This window comes from Nyctereutes procyonoides, unplaced genomic scaffold (genome assembly GCF_905146905.1).
Source record: "Nyctereutes procyonoides isolate TBG_1078 unplaced genomic scaffold, NYPRO_anot_genome, whole genome shotgun sequence".
Taxonomy (NCBI): domain Eukaryota; kingdom Metazoa; phylum Chordata; class Mammalia; order Carnivora; family Canidae; genus Nyctereutes; species Nyctereutes procyonoides.
The window spans coordinates 19,575,551-19,597,234 of NW_026575030.1; the positions used below are offsets into that span (position 1 = coordinate 19,575,551).

At 34.5% G+C, this 21,684-nt stretch overlaps 1 protein-coding gene across 10 annotated transcripts in view; it reads left to right on the forward strand.

The window, feature by feature from the left end:
• DLG1 (discs large MAGUK scaffold protein 1) overlaps positions 1-21,684 on the forward strand; it is a 223,395-nt gene that overhangs the window by 147,780 nt on the left and 53,931 nt on the right. For all 10 annotated transcript variants that reach the window (XM_055315868.1, XM_055315866.1, XM_055315872.1 and 7 more), the window contains 3 exons: positions 601-721; positions 6,358-6,514; positions 18,603-18,705. In XM_055315868.1, the coding sequence (XP_055171843.1) occupies positions 601-721; positions 6,358-6,514; positions 18,603-18,705 (381 nt within the window). The remainder of the gene's footprint in view (positions 1-600; positions 722-6,357; positions 6,515-18,602; positions 18,706-21,684) is intronic.

A 21,684-nucleotide genomic window follows, 5' to 3' on the forward strand; every position in this document is an offset into this window, starting at 1 on the left:
TCTTAAGGATCTAAGAAGAGTTGTTGATTTTTTAGTTTGTGTATTAGCTTTTTAGTTGTTAGGACAGAGAGTGATGACTTAAAAATTTACTTGCCAAACTGGAAGCCAGATGTCCCTTAATTTATTGTAAAATTTTGTCAAGCGTAGTCTTTTTGAGCCTTTTTGAGCATTTGGTTTTTGTTATTCACAATCAAATTTTAAGTAATATGATTTTTTTAACTTAATCTACAAAATGACTTCTTAGAAAAATTAGGTTACTGTACTTTAGATTTTTTATTATAGTCTTTTCTAGGACAGTCTTTTAAATGACCTTTCCTGAATTTAACTGTGCATATCAGTTAATGTAAAACTCCATTTTAGTTCTATTTTCTGAAGAGAAGCCAGTTGGTGGTAAGTTTGCTTTACTGATCTGAATGTCTGACCTAGTTTTCACCTGGCAACTTGAGCTTGTCTAATTTTTTACCTGATAAGTCTTTTCTGCCAACTTACATAAATAAGCAGATATGACTTACACATTAACTAGCCTTGAAATTGATAATTCACAAGTGCAGTACTGAGTGGTTTGTTTTACTTAAAGTGTTTTTTTACTTTATTTTGAAGCTTCTTCTCAGCCTGTTGATAACCATGTTAGCCCATCTTCCTACTTGGGCCATACACCAGCATCACCAGCCAGATACTCACCTGTTTCAAAAGCAATGCTTGGAGATGATGAAATTACAAGGTAAGGAACTGAACATTCATCCTTCTTAATAAAGCCAACTGTTAAAAGGAGTTAAAATCAGCCAACTAAGAAAACCACAATTTTCAGGACTAAAAGATTTTACTGACAGATAATGAACTTAAACCTTAACTTTTTGTTGGAAGGTTAAAATATAAAAATATTTCATATGCCAAATAAATGACTTTTTAAAAAAAACATGTTACCTTTTTTTTTTCCAGGAATGGTAAATTGTGCTAAGAAATTAGCATAGGCTAAAACTAAGTTAAGAATATACTAATGTAAAGCTAACTTTTCATATATTCCTATTTAATATATATCATAAAATTTGTTAAGGCAATCATTTGGTTCATGTTTAGAATTCAACAAATGATATTTTCTTTGCTTGATATGTATCCTTAATATCCTCACTCTTAAAATTTACCTTGATCTAACTTTACTGTTTTAAATAAAGTTTGTAGATTAACTATCTTTTTATTCCCAAAAAACTCTCGACTAGGTGAGAAAAAATAAGTGAAAAGTATTTTAGGGAGGAGAGCGGGGGGTGGGGATGAATGGGTGATGGGCACTGAGGGGGGCACTTGAGGGGATGAGCACTGGGTGTTATGCTGTATGTTGGCAAAGTGAACACCAATAAAAAATAAATTTATTATTTAAAAAAAAGTATTTTAGGTCTTTTTCACATTATTCAATATAGTAATAAGACATTAAGTTTATACAGATTGCTTTATAATTTGTATAAGTATTTCATATTATAACATTTAACATTAAATGTCTGCCAATTAATGTCTATTTTTATGTTTTTATTAATTGCATTATTGTTGGTGTTACTATTTTTGAGCTTTCGTAGTTATAATTATTCTTGTCAGACTCCTGACTCTAGGCAATGATCTCTTTAAGGTCAGATAGGAAGAAATATTCATCTATGTCCTCCTTTTCAAGAGTTAGCTTAATTGAAAACTTATAATATTTGCTCAGTGTGTTTGGAGTGAAAAATAGAAAAAAAACAGTGTTTGTGGTTATTTGTGACACAAAATTTCAAGGCTATCAGTCTTTAGGCTGTGTTCCTATACTGATCTGCATGGTTTTGTTGTTTTTGCTAATAGTGCCAGTTTATTGAAGTAAAGAGGAAAAATGGTTAACGTCTTATCTAGTCTTTAATCTGCATATTTTTCAAACTAAAAAATGCTATCTTGGTGTCTTGATTGCTGTTCCTCATCTTTTTTCAGTATATATATTTTCTCTGGAATATTGTATCAGACTTTTTTAGTATTACACAACAGATCTACCTGTTTTCTGTACTTTTCTGTGAAAATCAGGTGGCTGATTACTGCATATGCTTTCCTTTTTTTTTTTTTCCTAAGATTTTTATTTATTCGTGAGAGAGAGAGGCAGAGACACAAGCAGAGGGAGAAGCAGGGTCTTCACAGGGAGCCCGATGCAGAACTCAATCCCAGATCCTGGTATCACTCACTGAGCTGAAGGCAGATGCCCAACCGCTGAGCCACCCAGGCGTCCCTGCATATGCTTTCCTAAAACGTGTTTTATCACTCCCTTTTGATAATTACACAACTTTGTCCAGATAATGAAATACAAAAATCTTTACCCTCACATTAGAAGTTCTCCACAATTTGACCCTAAGAAATCTTTCAGAAGTTATTTCACATTACCATTTAAAAAAGAAAAAGAGGGATCCCTGGGTGGCGCAGCAGTTTAGCCCCTACCTTTGGCCCAGGGCGCGATCCTGGAGACCCGGGATCGAATCCCACATCGGGCTCCCAGTGCATGGAGCCTGCTTCTCCCTCTGCCTATGTCTCTGCCTCTCTCTCTCTCTCTCTCTCTCTCTCTCTCTCTCTCTGACTATCATAAATAAATTAAAAAATAATAATAATAATAATAAATAAATAAATAAATAAATAAAAAGAATAAAAGAGGGACGCCTGGGTGGCTCAGCGGTTGAGTGTCAGTTGAGCATCTGCCTTCAGTTCAGGGCATGATCTCGGGGTCCTGGGATCAAGTCCCATATCGGGCTCCCTGTAGGGAGCCTACTTCTCCCTCTGCCTGTGTCTCTGTGTCTCTCAAGAATAAATAAATAAAATCTTTAAAAAAAAAAAAAAGAAAGAAATCTCAACATACAGAATATTGATTATTCTAAACTTCATTTTTTAATAGCTTTATTGAGGTATGATCCATATATCATACACTTCTCCCATTTAAAATAAACTCAGAGGCACCTGGGTGGCTCAGTCTGTTGAGCATCTACTTTAGGCTCCGGTCTTGTCGAGCTCCCCGCTCAGCAGAGAGCCTGCTTCTCTCCTTCCCCCGACTTGTGCTCTCTGTCTTGCTCTCACTCATTCACTCTCTTAAATAAATAAAATCTTTTTAAAAAAATATAAACTCAGAGATTTTTTATATAAATGTAAACTCAGTTATTTTTGATATATTACATTATTAATTTTTTTAAATGTGTGATTCAGTGGCATTAATTGCATTCACAGTGTTACACAATCATTACCATTATCTATTTACAGAACCTTTTTACCACCTCAGACAAACTGTAGCCATTATGCAATAACTCCCATTTCTGTCTCCTCTCAGTCCCTGGTAACCTGTAGGCTAGTCTACTTTGTGTCCTATGCATTTGCCTAGTCTAGATTGTTCATATAAGTATAATCTTACAATTCTTTTGTGTCTGACTTCTTTCATTTAGCATAATGTTTTCAAGATTCATCCATGTTATAGCATGTATCAAAACTTCATTCCTTACGGCTGAGTAATATTCCATTATGTATATATACCACATTTTATTTCTCTTCATCTGTTGATGGACATGTGGGTTGTTTCCACCTTCTGAGTATTGAGAATAAAGCTCTGATAAACACTGGCTTGCACATATCTGCTTGTATCCTTGCTTATTACTTCCTTTGGATATATACTGAAGAGTGAAATTGCTGAGTCACATAGTCAATATATGTTTATGTTTATGAGGAACCATTTGTTTTTTATAGCAACCACACCATTTTACATTCCCACCTTCAATATATGAGGGTTCCAGTTTCTCCACATCCTCACCAGTACTTGTTTTTTCTGTTCTGTTTTATAGCCATTGTAGTAGGTGGAATGTATCTTGTGATTTTTCATGCATTTCTCTAATGACTAATGATGTTGAACATCTTTTCATGTGCTTATGTTATTTGAAAGACTGTTGGATTTTTAGTAGACTATTTTAAATTATTATTTGCAAATATAAAACTAATTCATATGTATGTGTGGTTTTTTGCTTCGTACATATATATTTTTTAAGTTTTTCTTTAAATTCCAGTCAGTTAACATACAGTGTAATATTAATTTCAGGTATAGAATTTAGTGATTCATCACATACATACAGCACCTAGTGTTCATCACAAGTGCTATTCTTAATACCCATCATCCATTTAAACCATTCCTCCCCAATATATATTTTAAAACATAGTAGAAACCCTAAACTATGATTCCGTCATCTAACAATGAAAACAAAACATCTCCAATATAATGAAATACAATGAAAGCTATTTTGTGCCCTGATCCTACCCTGCCTTTCCTACACTGCCTCACCAAGTGAACTCTTTTCTTGAATTTGGATTTATTATTCCATTTTTTCTTTTATATATGCTTTTAATATTTCCTAAACAATTTATTATTTGGTTTTACTATTTTTGACAAGAAAATTTAATTTTGTTAACCATGTAAGTAAACTGGCAAAGCTGATTAATGATGAAAACCTGTGAATGACTAGAAAATGCCAGTTTGGATTTTTAGCAAATACTTAACATTAATTCTACATTATATGGAAGGATCTCAAAAATTCATTTTTTTAAACAGTTACCTCTGGCGATGCCTGGATGGGTTAGCTGGTTAAGTGTCTACCTTTGGCTCAGGTCATGATCCAGCCCCATGTTGGGCTTCCTGCTGAACAGGGAATCTGCTTCTCTCTCTCCCTCTGGCTGCCACTCCCCCTGCTTGTGCAGGTTCACACTTGCTCTCTTGCTGTCTCTCTCTGTCGAATAAAATCTTTTTTTTTTTAAGATTTTATTTATTTATTCATGAGAGACAGAGAGAGAGAGAGAGAGAGGCAGAGGGAGAAGCAGGCTCCAAGTAGGGAGCCCGATGTGGGACTCGATCTTGGGACTCCAGGATCACGCCCTCGGCTGAAGGCAGGCGCTAAACCGCTGAGTCACCCAGGGATCCCCTCTGTCAAATAAAAATCTCTTTTAAAAATTTACTTTGTTAAGCATTTTGTTACCAATAGCTTTTTGAAATGTTCTAGAAAAATCCAATTAAATTTTAAAATATTTACCAAATATACATTCTAATTTCTTTTTTTTTTTTAACAATCTAATTTCAAATGATGTTCTCTGTCTCATATCTGCTGCTGGAAGTTTCATGGTCTAACTAGAGTTATAAGTGGTATTCACACAACTATTTATAACTGGGGGCAAATGTAAAACCTTAGTAGTGGTAAGATATATTCTGATTTCAGAGATTTTATTTTATTTTTGTATTTTAAAGGTCTTGTTTGTTCATTCATGAGAGATACAGAGAGAGAGGGGCAGAGACACAGGCAGAGGGAGAAGCAGGCTTGTCGCAGGGAACCCGATGCAAGACTCGATCCCCATACCCAGGATCTCGCCCTAAGTGGAAGGCAGAAGCTCAACCACTGAGCCACCCAGGAGTCCTGATTTCAGAAATTTTAAATGGAGGTTGTGGGGAAAGGCTTACCTTAAAATGGATGAACAGCAGAACAAGAGTGAGCGAGATGTGACTTAAGAAGTAAAAATATTTAATTATTTTATATAAAAGGTTCAGAGATGGGCAGTTCCCGCATTTGTATAGCAACCCTTAGGTCCATGGTGTCTCTGAGACTCTTCTGCTCGCTCTTTCATGATTATAATATGTCTAAACCAGTAATGGGATTTTAGTGTTCATTTTTTGTGTGGGGGTTATTATGGATGGGGAAGGGCACAAATGTGCTTTGGTATGGGGACAAAAATGTGCTTTGTTTTTGTTAGGATCTGTCTTTGGGAAATGACAGTAAAATTTACCTTTATTTCCCAAAGGACAGAATAGCGTCTTAGCCTCAACTTAGCAAAGAGGAATGAGATTGCAATGACTGACTTAGGTTAGTCATCGTGACTCATCCTTTTGAGACTGGAAAAAGGACCTGGCCTACCTTTTCTAAGACAGAGGTTTTTCTGCCTTATACAGGTTCTAGGTAAGGGCAGGGACTGCTTTCTGGGTAATAAAATATGTACATCGACTTTTCTTAAGTGTATATATTTCTTGAATAGGTTCTTTATGTCATTTTTTTAAAATATCACATTGTTTTCTCCTTTTTTGTTTCATGTCTGTTTTTTAACAAAAATCATTGGTTTTTAACATGAGCATTTAGTTTTATATAAAATTGGAATTTTTCCTTTTAATTTCTAAGCCTAATTTGTAGGCTTAGAATCTCTACTCATTGTTTTGAAAACCATTTTAACTTTGATCTAGCTTTCTTTATAGTTGGATAATATAAGAGTTATAAATAGGGAATTCTTACTGATAGTATGTCAAATTCTATATGGATTTTCTAAGGTGTTCAATATTTTTTATTTTTTTAGGGAACCTAGAAAAGTTGTTCTTCATCGTGGCTCAACAGGCCTTGGTTTCAACATTGTAGGAGGTGAAGATGGAGAAGGAATATTTATCTCCTTTATCTTGGCTGGAGGACCTGCTGATCTTAGTGGAGAGCTCAGAAAAGGAGATCGTATTATATCGGTAGGATATGTTAATCAAAATAATGTTTTTATTGTTCTAGCTATGACCTATTATTAAAAGTTTTGTTTTTTTCATCCTAAAGTTATAAGAGAGATTTTGGTTATTTTCTTACCATTTTACAACTTAATTGTAGCATTGCAGTGTTGTCAGAGAACATGTTTTGTAGGATACATTTTCTTTTGATATTTGGCTTATTTATAAGGGGGTCAGTCTTTATAAATGTGCTTGAAATAAAGTACATAGTCTCTATTTCTTGACTGCAAGGTTATCTCTATGTTAACTACATACATAGTGTAAATCTTCGTTATACTCTAATCTGTTTTCTTCTTGATTTATGATTAAAATAATTTTTTTAAGCTGAGTGTAATGGTAGGTTTAGCAGTTTGTTCTTACAGCGATTTTTAATTTTTATATCTTGAAACTATGTTATTAGATGCATCTAAGTTTAGGATCTTTATTCCTTCCTGGTGAGTTGAATTTTTTACCATTATGTAATAATACTCTTTTTAATAATGGTTCCTAGAAGCTATATTGCCTGATATTAATGTGACTCTTTTTTGCTTGATATTTTGCCTTCTCCACTTTTTATTTTCATTTTGTGTGCTTATGTGGTTATTGCCCATACATTTTTAGACTTAAAACTGATCAGTAGTTCTGCTGTCCTCCCTAATGACACATAGACTTTGGGAAACTTTTAATTCTAGTTGCACTGTTTCTAGTATTTTACTAAGGTTTTAATTTTATGTCCCCCAAACTTAGTCATTTTGATTTTTGTTTTTTAACAGTTAATCCATATGTTCTATTTTGTTGTTGTTATCATCTCTTCTTATATCTCACTTCTTTCTTCTTTGTTTCTCAGTAGGCCACTAAGAGCATTGGGATTGGATTTGTTGTGTAGGACTATTTTGTTAATTGTAGAAAATTTAGTTTTTCTAGCTTCCATCCTCTACGTGCTAGTAGAATTCCCTGATTATTTTAAAAAGCAAAAATATTTCTCCAATATCTAAATGTACCTTAATGGGAGCCCTTGGATTGTTTTTTCAGCAATAATTTCTCAATGATAAATACTCATAGAGTTTGTCTGAAATTATGTTTATTTCACCTTCACTTGTAAATATAATTGTGTCTTAAGTACTAGGTTGACAGCTGTTGTCTCGCACTACTTTGAAGATACTGTTTTATGCTGTCTTTTGTTGCTAATTTAACAAAAAAAAAATCTGTACTATGTCTTGTTTGCAAGTGATTTGGTTTTTCTTTTTTTTCACTGACTGTTTTTTAAGGTCTCTTACTTTTTGACAAGAATTTAACTAACGTGTTTATGTCTGACATTTTATTAATTATTTTTGGGATTCATTGGATCAGAGGAGTCCTATCTTTAATCAGTTCTGGAAACTTAGCCAATATTTTTTCAAATTTCGCCTTTCCCACTTTGTGTAGATCTGTCCTTCTTCCTGTGAAAGGATATTATCCTTCTGTGCTGCATGTCTTTTAACCCCAATTTCTTATTTATCAACTCTCCTTTTACTTAATTTTCAGTCAGATCTGTTTTCTAGTTCATAAATTGTCTTCATCTGCTCTTTAAGCCAAAATGAATTTTTAGTTGCAGAGTACTCTTGGCTCTCTAGAAATTCTTTCTGCTTCTTTTTTTAGTCTGCCTTGTTAGTTTTTGTGGAATCTTTGTTATTTATAGTTTCTAATATTCTTTTAGATTTTTTCTTTTAAACCTATTTATCTTAAGTACCATAAATCTATTTTTTGAAGTTTATAGGTAACTAATACATGTGCCTTGTGATAAATTGTTTTCTTTTATTCTAAATTTTGCATTGTGAGTTTATTTTCAATAGTAATTGATAGAGTGATTGGGAGAAAGAGAATAGATGGGGATGAGAGAAACCAGCCAAAACTTTACCTAGCATGTAACGGCATCATTGGACTAGAGAAACTAAAAAACTCTAGGCAGGGATCCCTGGGTGGCGCAGCGGTTTGGCGCCTGCCTTTGGCCCAGGGCACGATCCTGGAGACCCGGGATCGAATCCCACATCAGGCTCCCGGTGCATGGAGCCTGCTTCTCCCTCTGCCTATGTCTCTGCCTCTCTCTCTCTCTCTCTCTCTCTCTCTCTCTCTCTCTGTGACTATCATAAAATAAAATAAAAATTAAAAAATATATATATATTAGAACAGGAGTCTTTATATTTATTTTAAAATTTTTTATTTATCTTTTTTTTAAGATTTCATTTAGGTATTCATAAGAGACACAAAAAGAGAGGCAGAGACAAAGGCAGAGGGTGAAGCAGGCTCCCTATAGGGAGCCTGATGTGGGACGCGATCCCAGGACCCTGGGATCATGTCCTGAGCTGAAGGCATGCGCCCAACTACTGAGCCACCCAGGCATCCTGAGTCTTTATATTTAAAGTAAATTTCTGGTAAAGAGTATATATTTGGGTCTTAGTTGGTTTTTTTTGAACCAAGTTGACAATTTCTGCATCTTAATTGTTAACTGCAATGTAGATAATAACAGAGTTGAATTTCAATTTCACATTGTCATATTGCTTTTTATTTACCCCATTTTTCCTCCATTTTTCCTCCTAGTTTTCCTCCAACTAAGCCCCAAATATATACTCTTTACCAGAAATTTACTTTAAATATAAAGACTCAGGATGCCTGGGTGGCTTAGTGGTTGGGCGCATGCCTTCAGCTCAGGACATGATCCCAGGGTCCTGGGATCGCGTCCCACATCAGGCTCCCTATAGGGAGCCTGCTTCACCCTCTGCCTTTGTCTCTCCCTCTCTTTTTGTGTCTCTTATGAATACCTAAATGAAATCTTAAAAAAAAGATAAATAAAAAATTTTAAAATAAATATAAAGACTCCTGTTCTAATATATATATATATTTTAATTTTTATTTTATTTTATGATAGTCACAGAGAGAGAGAGAGAGAGAGAGGCAGAGACATAGGCAGAGGGAGAAGCAGGCTCCATGCACCGGGAGCCTGATGTGGGATTTGATCCCGGGTCTCCAGGATCGCGCCCTGGGCCAAAGGCAGGCGCCAAACCGCTGCGCCACCCAGGGATCCCAAGACTCCTGTTCTAGATGAGTAAAAGAAAATAAACTATATAAACAACATATGAAAGATGATGTGACATATTCCTGTGAGGCAAAGTAGAATTCAAGACAAATAGTATTATTGATAGATTTTTATAATGATTTAAAAAAAGACAACAGTGTTGAGTGTGCATGTGCCTAATAATCCTTTCAAAATATATGAAGCAAAAATTGCCAGAACTAAGGAAAGAAATCAGAAAGTCTGCAGTCACAGTTGGGGATTTAAACACCTTCCATAATTGATAGAGTAAGTAGACAAAAGAAGAAGAAAAGAAATTTGTGTCCTTACCACTCATCATCTATAAAAATTAATTTGAAATGGATGGTAGAACTAAATTTCTAGGATAACTACATGAAAACTTAGTAAACTTGGATTAGACTAGGAATTCTTAAATAGGACTAAGGGGCTAAATTCTGTGGTGAAAAGAGAGTTTTGTTTTGTTTTGTTTTTTTAACTTAGAGAGGAAGTGCAAATGGAGTAGGGGAGAGGGATAGGAGAGAATGTCAAGCTGACCCTGCTAAGCAGAGAGCCCAGTGCAAGACTCAGCCTCACAACCCCAAGATCATGACCTGAACCAAAATCGAGTCAAATGCCTAACTGCTAGCGCCATCCAGACACTCAGAAAAGAAAGTCTTTTTAATAAATGCTGCTGGAACAACTGAATATCTATATGGAAGAACATGAACTTCAACCCCATCTTACTCCAGATGTAAAAATTAATTCTATAAGGATTATAAATCTAAATGTAAAGCCCAAACCATAATCCTAGAAGAAAACATAGGATATCTTTGCAACCCTGCAGCAGACAACAATCTCTTGGACAAGACACATACAATACTAACCATAAAAAAGATGCATTAAAAAAAACAAATTGGCAAGCAACAGAGTAGGAAAAAATATTCTTTAAAAAGATGCATTAAAAAACCAAATTGGCAAGCAACAGAGTAGGAAAAAATATTCTTAGTGTCTGTGTGTCTGACAAAAGTCTTGTATCCAGAATACATAAATATCTCCTACAAATAAACAATAAAAAGATATGAATAACCTGGTTTTTAAAATGAGCAGAAGAATTAAACAGATATTTCACAAAACAATATATATGAATGACTTACAAGCACGTGAAAAGGTACTTAACGTGAGGCATCAGGGCAGTGTAAAAAAAAAACAGTGAATAAAGGTGTTCATAAGAATTTGGATGGGAGTGATTTAACTTTTCTGTGTCTTGATTGTGACAGTGTCTGTGCAACATGCAGTTGTCAAAACTCTTAACTATAAACCAAGATTAATTTACTGAACGTAAATTATGCCTGAATGAGATACAGGTGATTCTTGAACAACACGAAGTTGAACTGCACGTGTCCACTTATATCCATATTTTTTTTATAAATACAATGTAGTATGGTAAATGTATTTTCCTTATGATTTTCTTTTAAGATTTGTTATTTTAGAAAACAAGCACATGCATGAGTGAGGGTGCAGCAGAGAGAGAGGGAGACAATCAGACTTACCACTGAGCAGGGAGCCCAATGCAATGCAAGGCTTAACATGAGCTGAAATCAAGAGTCAGATGCTTAACCAACTAAGCCGCCCAGACACCCCACTACACCAATTTTCTTAATGTTTTCTTTAGTTTATTGTAGGAATAAGGTATGTAATATAATACATATAACATACAAATTGGTAAGACTTCTCGTCAACATAGGCTATTATTATTTAAGATTTTGGAAAAGTCAAAAGGTATATGTGGATTTTTAACTGTGGGAGGTCAGCACATATCCCATATCCCACCCAGTTGAATGGCTAAAGAAAAAAATCGATGACAAACATTGGTGAGGATGTGGAGCTCTGGTAGCTTTCATTCATTACTGGTGGGCATATTGTACAATCACTGCAAGAATTTTGGAGGAAGTTTTTGAGAAATTAAACATAGAACTAACCATATCACCCAGATTTTACCCAAGAAATCATGTCTACAGAAACACTTAACAGAAATGTTCATAATAGCCTTAATAATAATTGAGATCTAGAAATGACTCAAGTGTCTATCAGTAGTTAAAATACCTAAGAAAATTGGAGTACATTTACACAGCACTACTCACCAACAAAAAGTAACAAACTACTAAAACACAACTACCTAGATAACATTATAAAACATTACATTGAATAAAAATACCACAAAAATACATACAATAAGATTCCAGTTACATGATAATCATGAGTAGACAATAATTTCTATTGGTAGAAGTCAGTTGATAATGATTGTACTGATTATAAAGAGGTACGATGGACATTTCTGCATTGGATGATGGAAAAGGTATATATCTTGTTTGGAATCGTGGTTTCATGGGTGTATACAGTTGTTGACACAACTGTTCACATTTTTACATCTTACTGCAATTTTTTAAGTAAGTTATAGTATGATAAGGACAAATTGTTGGAAAGGAATGAATTTGTTAAAAATAAATGTTAGACAAATTAGCTAGTTGTTTAGGGGAGTAAAATTAGCTTAGAGCCTCACTTCACACCTTGTGTTAAAATAAATTTTCAGTTGGCTTAGAGTTAGGTGCAAAAAATTCAAAGCAAAAATAGATGTTTTTTAAACTGTCCATGTGGGACAACTTTATATGGGTCACTGACATACTGCTAGACTGTTAGCCTGACCAACACAAACTCATTCACCCAGAACTTTCCCAGTTTTAGCACTGAAGGCACCATGTCTGGAATTGCCTTTAGTCTCAATTTTAAAACTGAAAATCCCAGACACTCCAGGCCACTTGCTCACCCTAATGTGAGTGTAAGTTACATACACCTTTATGTTAGACTGTATGCATTAGTAGTCTTAAAATTTTAATGTTTACTAAGCTTCTTTAGAGAAATACCCTGAAAGCAATAGGAAAAACCTCAGGAGAAAAACTTGAGAAAAGATATTCAAAACTAAAGCAAAGCCTTGTTAGGAACAAACTAATTTAAGTACCTCATTAGACAAAATTTAGCTGTTTTCAGTCTTCAACTTGAATCAGGTTCACCTCCAGGCCTTGTCCAGGCCTTGTTAAAAAACAGATTCTTAGACTCCATCCCTGAAGTTTTAAATTTACTATGACTTGGATAGGATTTAAAATTCTGTATTTCAAAAAAAAAATCTATTTATAACAAGTTTTCAGGAGATAACTGATGTTGCTATTCCCAGGACCAAACTTTGTGAACTACTGCTCTGAAGACCATCTCTCAAATTGATGTTCTTAATGATAACCCACATCACTGGGAAAATTATAAATAAGTTATTTAGGAAAGCATGGAGGGACCCCTGGGTGGCTCAGTGGTTGAGCCTCTGCCTTTGACTTAGCGCATGATCCTGGTCCCGGGATTGAGTTCCACATCAGGCAACCTGCAAGGAGCCTGCTTCCCCCTCTGCCTCTCTCTGTATCTCTCATGAATAAATAAGATCTTTTAAAAAAAAAATTTTTTTTTTAAAGGAAAGCATGAGGGGATCCCTGGGTGGCTCAGCAGTTTGGCGCCTGCCTTTGGCCCAGGGTGCGATCCTGGAGTCCCGGGATCAAGTCCACGTCAGGCTCCTGGCATGGAGCCTGCTTCTCCCTCCTCCTATGTCTCTGCCTCAATCTCTCTCTGTGTCTATCATAAATAAATAAATCTTTAAAAAAATAAAAGGAAAGCATGAAAATAAATCATAGGTTTTATAAAATATTCTTTTTGATAAATTTAATGTTCTTGGAGAAAGAAGCTTTTGAAGTCAAGATTCATTACATATATAGAACACTATAGTTTTCAGTATGGTATAAATTAGGTATTACTGTTATTTCCAGTTATGACAAGTATGATATAGAATAATTTACATGTGCCAGAAATTTTGATCTAAGAATCTTAGATCACAAGTGACCCAAAAGACTTCAACAAAAATTCTCTTCTCTGAAAGTGAGAAAAATGGCCCAAATTCAGAAGTTGTTCAGAACTTGAAATTAACCAAAGGCAGCAGTTTAGGAAGTTTATTTTAAAAAGAAAAAAAAGACTGAATCTTCATAAGAGTGAGCTTTTGGAGTTTTAACTTGCTTAAGTCCCATCCTCTGCTCTCCAGCATCACATTAGCCTTGAGAAATAGTCCATATTTATAGTGAAAACCAGTAATCTCACAGCCACTAGAGAGCAGGATGGGAATGGAATTTTCAGAGCCTCTTTCCCTGAGAATTGTCATAATTTGGCCTGTCTGGTGGTTCTTTAAAATCCCACATGCAAGGCTCTCTGTATTGAACTGAATCAGTGCCCCAAAGCAAAAGCCTTTTTCCCCTGTGGTACTTGTCAAAATTATAGGCACATTATGGCTGCCTGAGAAATTGGATGAGGCAAACAGTAGGTTAATCAAAAGCTCAAAAGGATAAATGGGAATGGGCTCTCCATTAGGGCCTTTGATAAACTCCGACATACTCTTTGGAATCTCCCAGACATGTATGTCCTAGACTCTTTACATACTCAGGAAAGACCTAAAAAGGTCCTAAACTCACCTATGACTGACCATGAGGCTCTCAGTAGACAGAAAGTGACAATTAAAGCAGAGTTAACAATTGCCTACCTGCGTTTTAAAGGCATTACCCAACATGCACACAGAGCCCTTTAGCAGGGAGGTTTAACAACATCTGTTTCTAGTCGTTAACTGACCACTGAGCTAAACTAGGCAGAGGTTTCATTGGCATACACATCAAAAAATACAAACTTCATAAAATTCAGAAAGATCACCGAAAACAACTATAATAAGCAACAATATCAAGCCCTGGCAGGAAGACAGATCTGATTTCCAGAGTTCCAACATTATATAATTTTAAGTGTCTAGTTTTCCACACAAAAATCATGAGACCTGCAGAAAAACAAGAGAATATGGCCTTGTACAAAGGGGAAAAAAGCCATCAATAGAAACTATCCCTAAGGAAGCTAAACATTGGGTTTACTAAACCAAGACATTAAATCAGACATTTTAAATATGAACTAAATAATGAGAGAGGAGGGAAAAAGGAACAGTAGCTCAGCAAGTAGAGAATACCAATAAAGAGATTTCTATTATAAAAAAGAACGAAATAGAAATTCTGGAGCTGAAAAATATAATAACTGAAATGCAAAAATGCTCTAGACAAACTCAACAGTGGCTATGGCTAGCAGAAGAAAAAAATCAGCAAACATTTTTTTCTTCAACTTCAAGATACATCTCTTGAGATTATCAAGATGAAGAACAGGAAAAAAAATTAAGAGCCTCAGAGACTTGTGGAATATCATCAAGTATACAACAAATACATAATGAAGTCACAAAATGACAGGAGAGATAGGAAATGGCAGAAAGATTATTTGAGTAAAGAATGACCAAAGACTTTCAAAATGTGATGAAAAGTATAGTATATATCTCTGAAGCATATTGAACTCCAAGTAGAATAAACTTGAAGAGATCCATATCATACACCTATTATAATCAAACTGTCGAAAGACAAAGATTGAATCTTGATAGTAAAGAAAAATAATTCATTACATACAGGGGATCTTTAGTAAGATTAGCAACTGATTGCTCATCAAAAAAACACAGAAACCCGAAGACATACTCAAGGTTTTGAAAGAAAAAAGTTATTAACCGAGGATTCTGTATCAAGGAGCAAAACTACCCTTCACAAACAACAAATCGAGACATTCCCAAGTAAACAAAAGCTGAAGAAGTTCATCTCTGCTAGATCTGTCCTACAAGAAATACTAAAGAGAATCCTTTAGATTAAAATAAAGACAATAGACAGTAACTAAATCCAAATGAAGAAATAGAGTGTTGTTAAAGGTAACTACATAGGCATATATGTAAGACAGTGTAAGTGTATTTTTTGTTAGTAACTCCTTTTTTCTCCAGTCTGATTTAAAGGACCACTAAATAAAGCAATAATTTAAATCTGTGCTGATAGGCACACATTTTATAAAGCTGTAATTTATGTGGTGATAGTATCTCAAGGCGAGTAGAGGGCACAGAGTTATATAGGAGCAGAGTTTATATACCAATGAAATTAAGATGGTATTAATCCAAAGTAGATTATTATGTTGTTTATAATCCAGAGAAACCACTAAGATAACTGAAAATAAATATAATAAGGAAGTTAAAACGGTACACTAGTTACTACTTGTTTAACAAAAGAAGGTAGAAATGGAGGAATAAAGGAACAAAAAAGATCAGACGTGAAGAAAACAAATAGCAAAAATAGATGACATAATTCTTTTTTAGATGACATAATTCTTAACTTTTTCAATAACTACATTAAATGTAAATGAATTAAACATTTTTTTAAGATTTTATTTATTCATGAGAGAGAGAGAGAGAGAGGCAGAGAGAGAAGCAGGCTTCTTCGCAGGGAGCCTTATGTGGGACTCCATCCCAGATTCTGGGATCACGCCCTGAGCTGAAGGCAGACGCCCAACCACTGAGCCATCCAGGTGTCCCTGAATTAAACATTCTAATTAAAAAATAGAGTAGATGTTAAAAAAACATGATCCAGGGAGCACCTGGGTGGCTCAGTCAGTTAAGCTGACTCTTAATTTTAGCTCAGGTCACAATCTCAGGGTGGTGAGATTGAACCCTGTGTTGGGCTCCACACTCCCTGGGCAGTCTGCTTGAGATTCTCTCCCTCTTCCTCCACCCCTCTCCTCCCTTGCACACACACTTGAGTGCTCCCTCTCTCAAACCTTTAAAAAAATTCAACTATATACTATGATAGACACACTTTTGATTCAACAGTGGTTTACTTTTCAACAAAGATTAAAACTAAAAGGTTGGAAAAAATATACTATGTAAGCAGTAATCAAGAAACAGAGTGACTATACTAATATACAAAGAAAGCAAAGATAAAAATTGTTACTAAAAACAAGGTACATTTATAATGTGTTCTTTAGATTATATAATGTAGTATATATTATATATACTATATATATCATTGTTGATTTATTTCTAAAAAGACAAACTATTAAAACTGACTCAAAAAGAAATAGAAAATCTGTATAGTTCTGTTACAATTAAGGAGACTGAATTGATAAAACACTTTGCAAAGGTAAAAGCTCAGAACCAGATGGTTTCACTGGTATGGTCTACTAACCTTTAAAGAAGAATTAACGCCAGTCGTTCACAAACCTCCCCAAAAAGGAAAAGACATGAAGAGTCTTCCCAACTCATTTTATGAGCACAATATTATTGTTTTATGAAGCCAAGGACCTAATGAGAAGAGAAAACAACAAACCAATATTCCTTATGTATATAGATGTAAAAATACTCTTAAATATATTTTTATACAAACACACACACACACAATGGAATGTTACTCAGCCATAAAAAAGAATGAAATCCTGCCATTTGCAAGACATAGACGAAGCTAGGGCAGCTCAGGTGGCTCAGCGGTTTAGTGCTGCCTTTGGCCCAGGGCATAATCCTGGAGACCTGGGATCGAGTCCCACATCAGGCTCCCCATGGGGAGCCTGCTTCTCCCTTTGCCTGTGTCTCTGCCTCTCTCTCTCTCTCTCTCTCTCTCTCTCTCTCTCTCTCTCTCTCTCTCATAAAATCTTAAAAACAAAAAAAGGGCATAGACGAAGCCAGAATATTATGCAAAGTTAAGTAAGTCAGAGAAAGACAAATACCTATGATTTCACTTAAACGTGGAATTTAAGAAACAAAACATGAGCAGAGGGAAAAAGAGAAGCAAGCCATAAAACACTCTTAAGTACCGAAAACAAACCGAGGAAAACAAACTGACAATGGTTACTAGAGGGGAGATAGGCAGGGGGATGGGGTAAATAGGTAATGAGGATTAGGAAGTGCACTTGTGATGAGCCATGGGTGTTATATAGAAGTGTGAATCACTAAATTGTACCCCTGAAACTAACATTACGCTGTATGTTAACTAACTGGAATTTAAATGAAAACTTTTTATGTGTGTTTATTTTAATTTACCTGCATAATGACATCCTTTGTAGATAATATCAAATATCAGGTCTTTACATGGTTAAAGTGTTCTTTTATATAAATTTTATAATCCCAAGAATTTTTGGACTCCTAGTCATTTTTTCCAAAATTGGTATGTGGTCTTTAACAGGTTTCAGACTTGATGTTGACAAAACATGCTTTCATATAAGAATTGCATGACAGATCTTCCTTTCCAAAAATATTTGATCAAGGTTTCAAGCATTATTGTAATCCATTCACTGCTGGTTTTTAGAGGGAAAAACAACTTCATTTTAAAGTTACTACCATTTGAATATAATGCTACCATGAATTTCCATTTAAGTTTTGCTAATAGTGGGAAAGGTACAATGTCTTAAGGTAGTGTGCTTGCAGTATATACTGGGTATCAGCAGCATTTCAGAAATAAGAATGAAGTTGTTTATTCTTGAGTTGAATTGATCACTAATTATTTCACTCAAGGAAGTGCTCTGTCTTCAAAACATGTCTCCTTGTTCATTTAATAATATTTACTCTATTTAAATATCAGTCCCTGAAATCTGAGCTCTATTAATACTTTTAAATACTTGCCTTCCTGTTACTCCAAAAGAATGGGACCTTAGTTTGGGGAAAAGAATTGGAACTGAAATGAGTAGTAGGAGTGAAAGTAAGGCAGAAGTCAAAAGAATGCTGCATACAAAATGAAAAACCCTCCATTGCTTGAGTTTCTAGTAAAATGAACTAGAAATGAGTTTCTAGTGAATGAGTTATGTATGAAATAATGACACTTATTGAGATTTCATGTTATCAAATTAAGGTATATTTCCCAAGAGATTGGTAGACAACTTCCCAGTAAACCTAGAAGAAAATGTTTCGGCATTGCTGACTTGATTATAAGCAAAGTACTCTTAGTGAATAAAATTGCTTTCATTGATAGTAATTTTATCTGTGCTACTCAAAATGTAGGCTCTTGTGGTTTCTAATCAGTGTGAATAATTTCTTTGAAATTTAAGATTTGATTTGATTTACAGGTAAACAGTGTTGACCTCAGAACTGCCAGCCATGAGCAAGCAGCAGCTGCTTTAAAAAATGCTGGCCAAGCTGTCACGATTGTTGCACAGTATCGGCCTGAAGGTAGTAAAATTTTTGTTTATTGTTTATTTCAGTTTTTAGAATTCTTCCTTTTAATAATGTTTAACTTTCCAAGCTTAACTTTTTTATATTTTGATCTCTTTTATTAATGTAGTATTTGTTTAGTCTGAACCTATAGTTCACTACCCATGTCAAAGTGTGGTCAGTAGGCTATAGGAATTTGAGTATTTCACTGTTATTGAATTAATTTTCAAGTGATTATTTTTTAAAATCTGTCCTCTAATCAAACACATATCCATGTTATTAACTCATTGATCCCAAAGGATCATAAAAACCATATGCAATGATAGGTAGCATTGCCAAAGAAAATTAGGTCATCCCCTTTTCTGGCTTTTGAATTAGATTATATTGTTTATATCAAGATTTAAGATATGTTTTTAATAGCCCTTATTGCTGTTTAAAATAGAGAAAAATACAAGTTTGGAATGTAATATGTTTCTAGATAATGAAGTATCGTGGACGTGACCTAAGTTCCTTGGGAAAGAAAGTGGTAATGGAAAATTTGAGGTCATGCCATGTTTAAATGTATGTAAAACTCTAGTGTACATCAACATAACCACTTCTCCAGTAAAATCTCAGTGGAATTTTAAAAGCTTAAACACCCAGAAGAATACATAGCACAGCAGGTAATGTTCACAAACAACAAGGTGAAGAAGGAAGGGATGATGTGACTAAAGGAGTCAGTGAAATAATTTCTGATTTAGCAACTGTTAATATTTATTTTTTTCTTAGGTCAGGATTTATTTTTGTAACAAAACCAAATAAATTTTTTTGGCTAATCAAAGTAGCATGTATGGCTTTCCTTGCTATTTCATAATATGTATTGTTGTTAACCTCAGCATTTTAGGTCCATTAACTGAACAGAGAGAAATCCATTTACATAATAGATAAGTTCTAAATAAATTCACACTAACCAAACAGAGACTAATATATGAAATCAGAATGTCAGTTTTTTAATTCAGTGAAAAACAAAACCTCCATTGGGACCACACATGCTTTTAATCTTCTGGCCAGCACATTCTTGCCCTATAGGTATACTATATGGAAGCCAAGTTATCAATATGTACTAAGATACTGGCTTCCCAGTGTAATAGAAGGCCTCTCATTTATATATGAGCATAAGGAATCTAGACTATTTAGGTGTATGTTCAAAGGTAAGTCAGTATCTGGCCTCAGAAAACATATAAAAGCAACAAGGAAAATAAAATATACATGCACTTCTGATACAACTCCACCTCACATTAAGCCCTGGACAACAAAATATACGCAAAAGCTTGCTTATGCAACTTGAGATCCAGCAGAAACTACATAGAAAGAGAGAAGAGTAAAAACATGGAATGCTGAGAATTCTCAGTGGTGGCAGAACTTAGAAAACGACAGAAAATTACTCTAAAGGTGAGGAACTTTTTTTGAGGTATAAAAACCTCATCCTTCGGTTTTGGCAAGCTTCATGGGAATTGGAGTGAACATGCTAAAACAGAAGCCATCCTTGATGTGGTTTGGTTTAGAGAAGAGTAGTTTTGGAGTAAAGGAATATGTCTTAATACAAGTATCAGATAATGTGACAGTCCTTTGGTTTCAAAGGCCATGAAGATACTGTGCTTCCATCCCTCCTGCACCCTTAACTTTCTGGTTCAGCTAAAATAGCTGGTCCAGCAAAATCCACTTATTCAGTACTAAGTAGTTAAAAAGTGTCCCCGCATTCATACAAAGATATTAATAAGAACTGGTGAAAACAAACAGCAAAACTTAGCAAACTTAGCAAAACTTAGCAACACATAAAAGTTAGTTACATACATACACAAAAAGCATTGGCATAGATGAGATAAAAATTTGATCTTAATGTTTTCAACAATTAATGCATTCATTTCTTTGAGAGAAGACCACTAAATAGAAGTGTAAGAACTGTATGGAAAAATGGCTTCACAACCCAAGAGATTGATTTTGAGATAGCAAAACCCAAGAAAGAAGAAGAAAGCAATTTCTTAAATTGAGCTCAAAGACAAAGAGACACTGCAGAAAAATCAATAGAGGATACAGGAGGAAAAATAAAATGAAACAAATGAGATTTTTAAAAGATTAGAAAATATTAGGCAATGGAAGACAGGCAAGGATATATATGAAATATATACATAATTAGACTTTAAACAAAATTTTGTAAAGAGAATAAATGCTTGAAATTATATTTTCAAGAAAACTTTACTGAATTAAAAGGAAGTGAATCAACACAATAGAAAATTGATTCAATATCATCCAAATTCAAACATTCTATTTAATGTTTATCAAGAAAGAATCTTCTGAGACCCAGTTGTATTTAATAAGGAGTTAAAAATTGATAGAAAGAAGAGCTGTGCTCTAATGTTTGGTAAGCATAGACCAGAACCACGATAGTTAACTTTACCATTTTTTTATATTTAGCACCTTTTAACTAAGCCTAACTTCTATCTGTCTGCACTAGATAAACTTGGCCATTGATGGTTGGGAAGGATGGGCTACTGTTTTCCTTGAATAGTTATTGATTGGGCCCAAGAATCTTTCTTTTAGATTATCTTTTTCTGTGCTTTTACTCTATCTAGTCTTCTTCTCTTTTGTTCTTTTTTGTGATTTCTGTACTTCTATATGAAGCTTTCTGATTGATATTTTAGTTGATACTTTTTCTTCAGTTGTAATTAAAATTTAAACTGTTCTCTTGATGGAGCCATTCTTTTATCAAGGAGATTTTGCATTCTACTTGGATTATTCAAGTAGCTACTGTTCAGCAGGTGTTTCTCTTTCTAGGCTAGACCCTTATGTTAGTTACTCTTACAGATGTGGAGGGTTTTTTTTCTGAATATCTCCTGAGTGCCAAACTTACTATTATCTTATTTGATGTCACCAGCTGTATTTCTCTATGGTGTTTGCAATTGAGCATGCCTGAAACAATTATTTTACCATTTCAGTACATGACACCTCCACTGATTC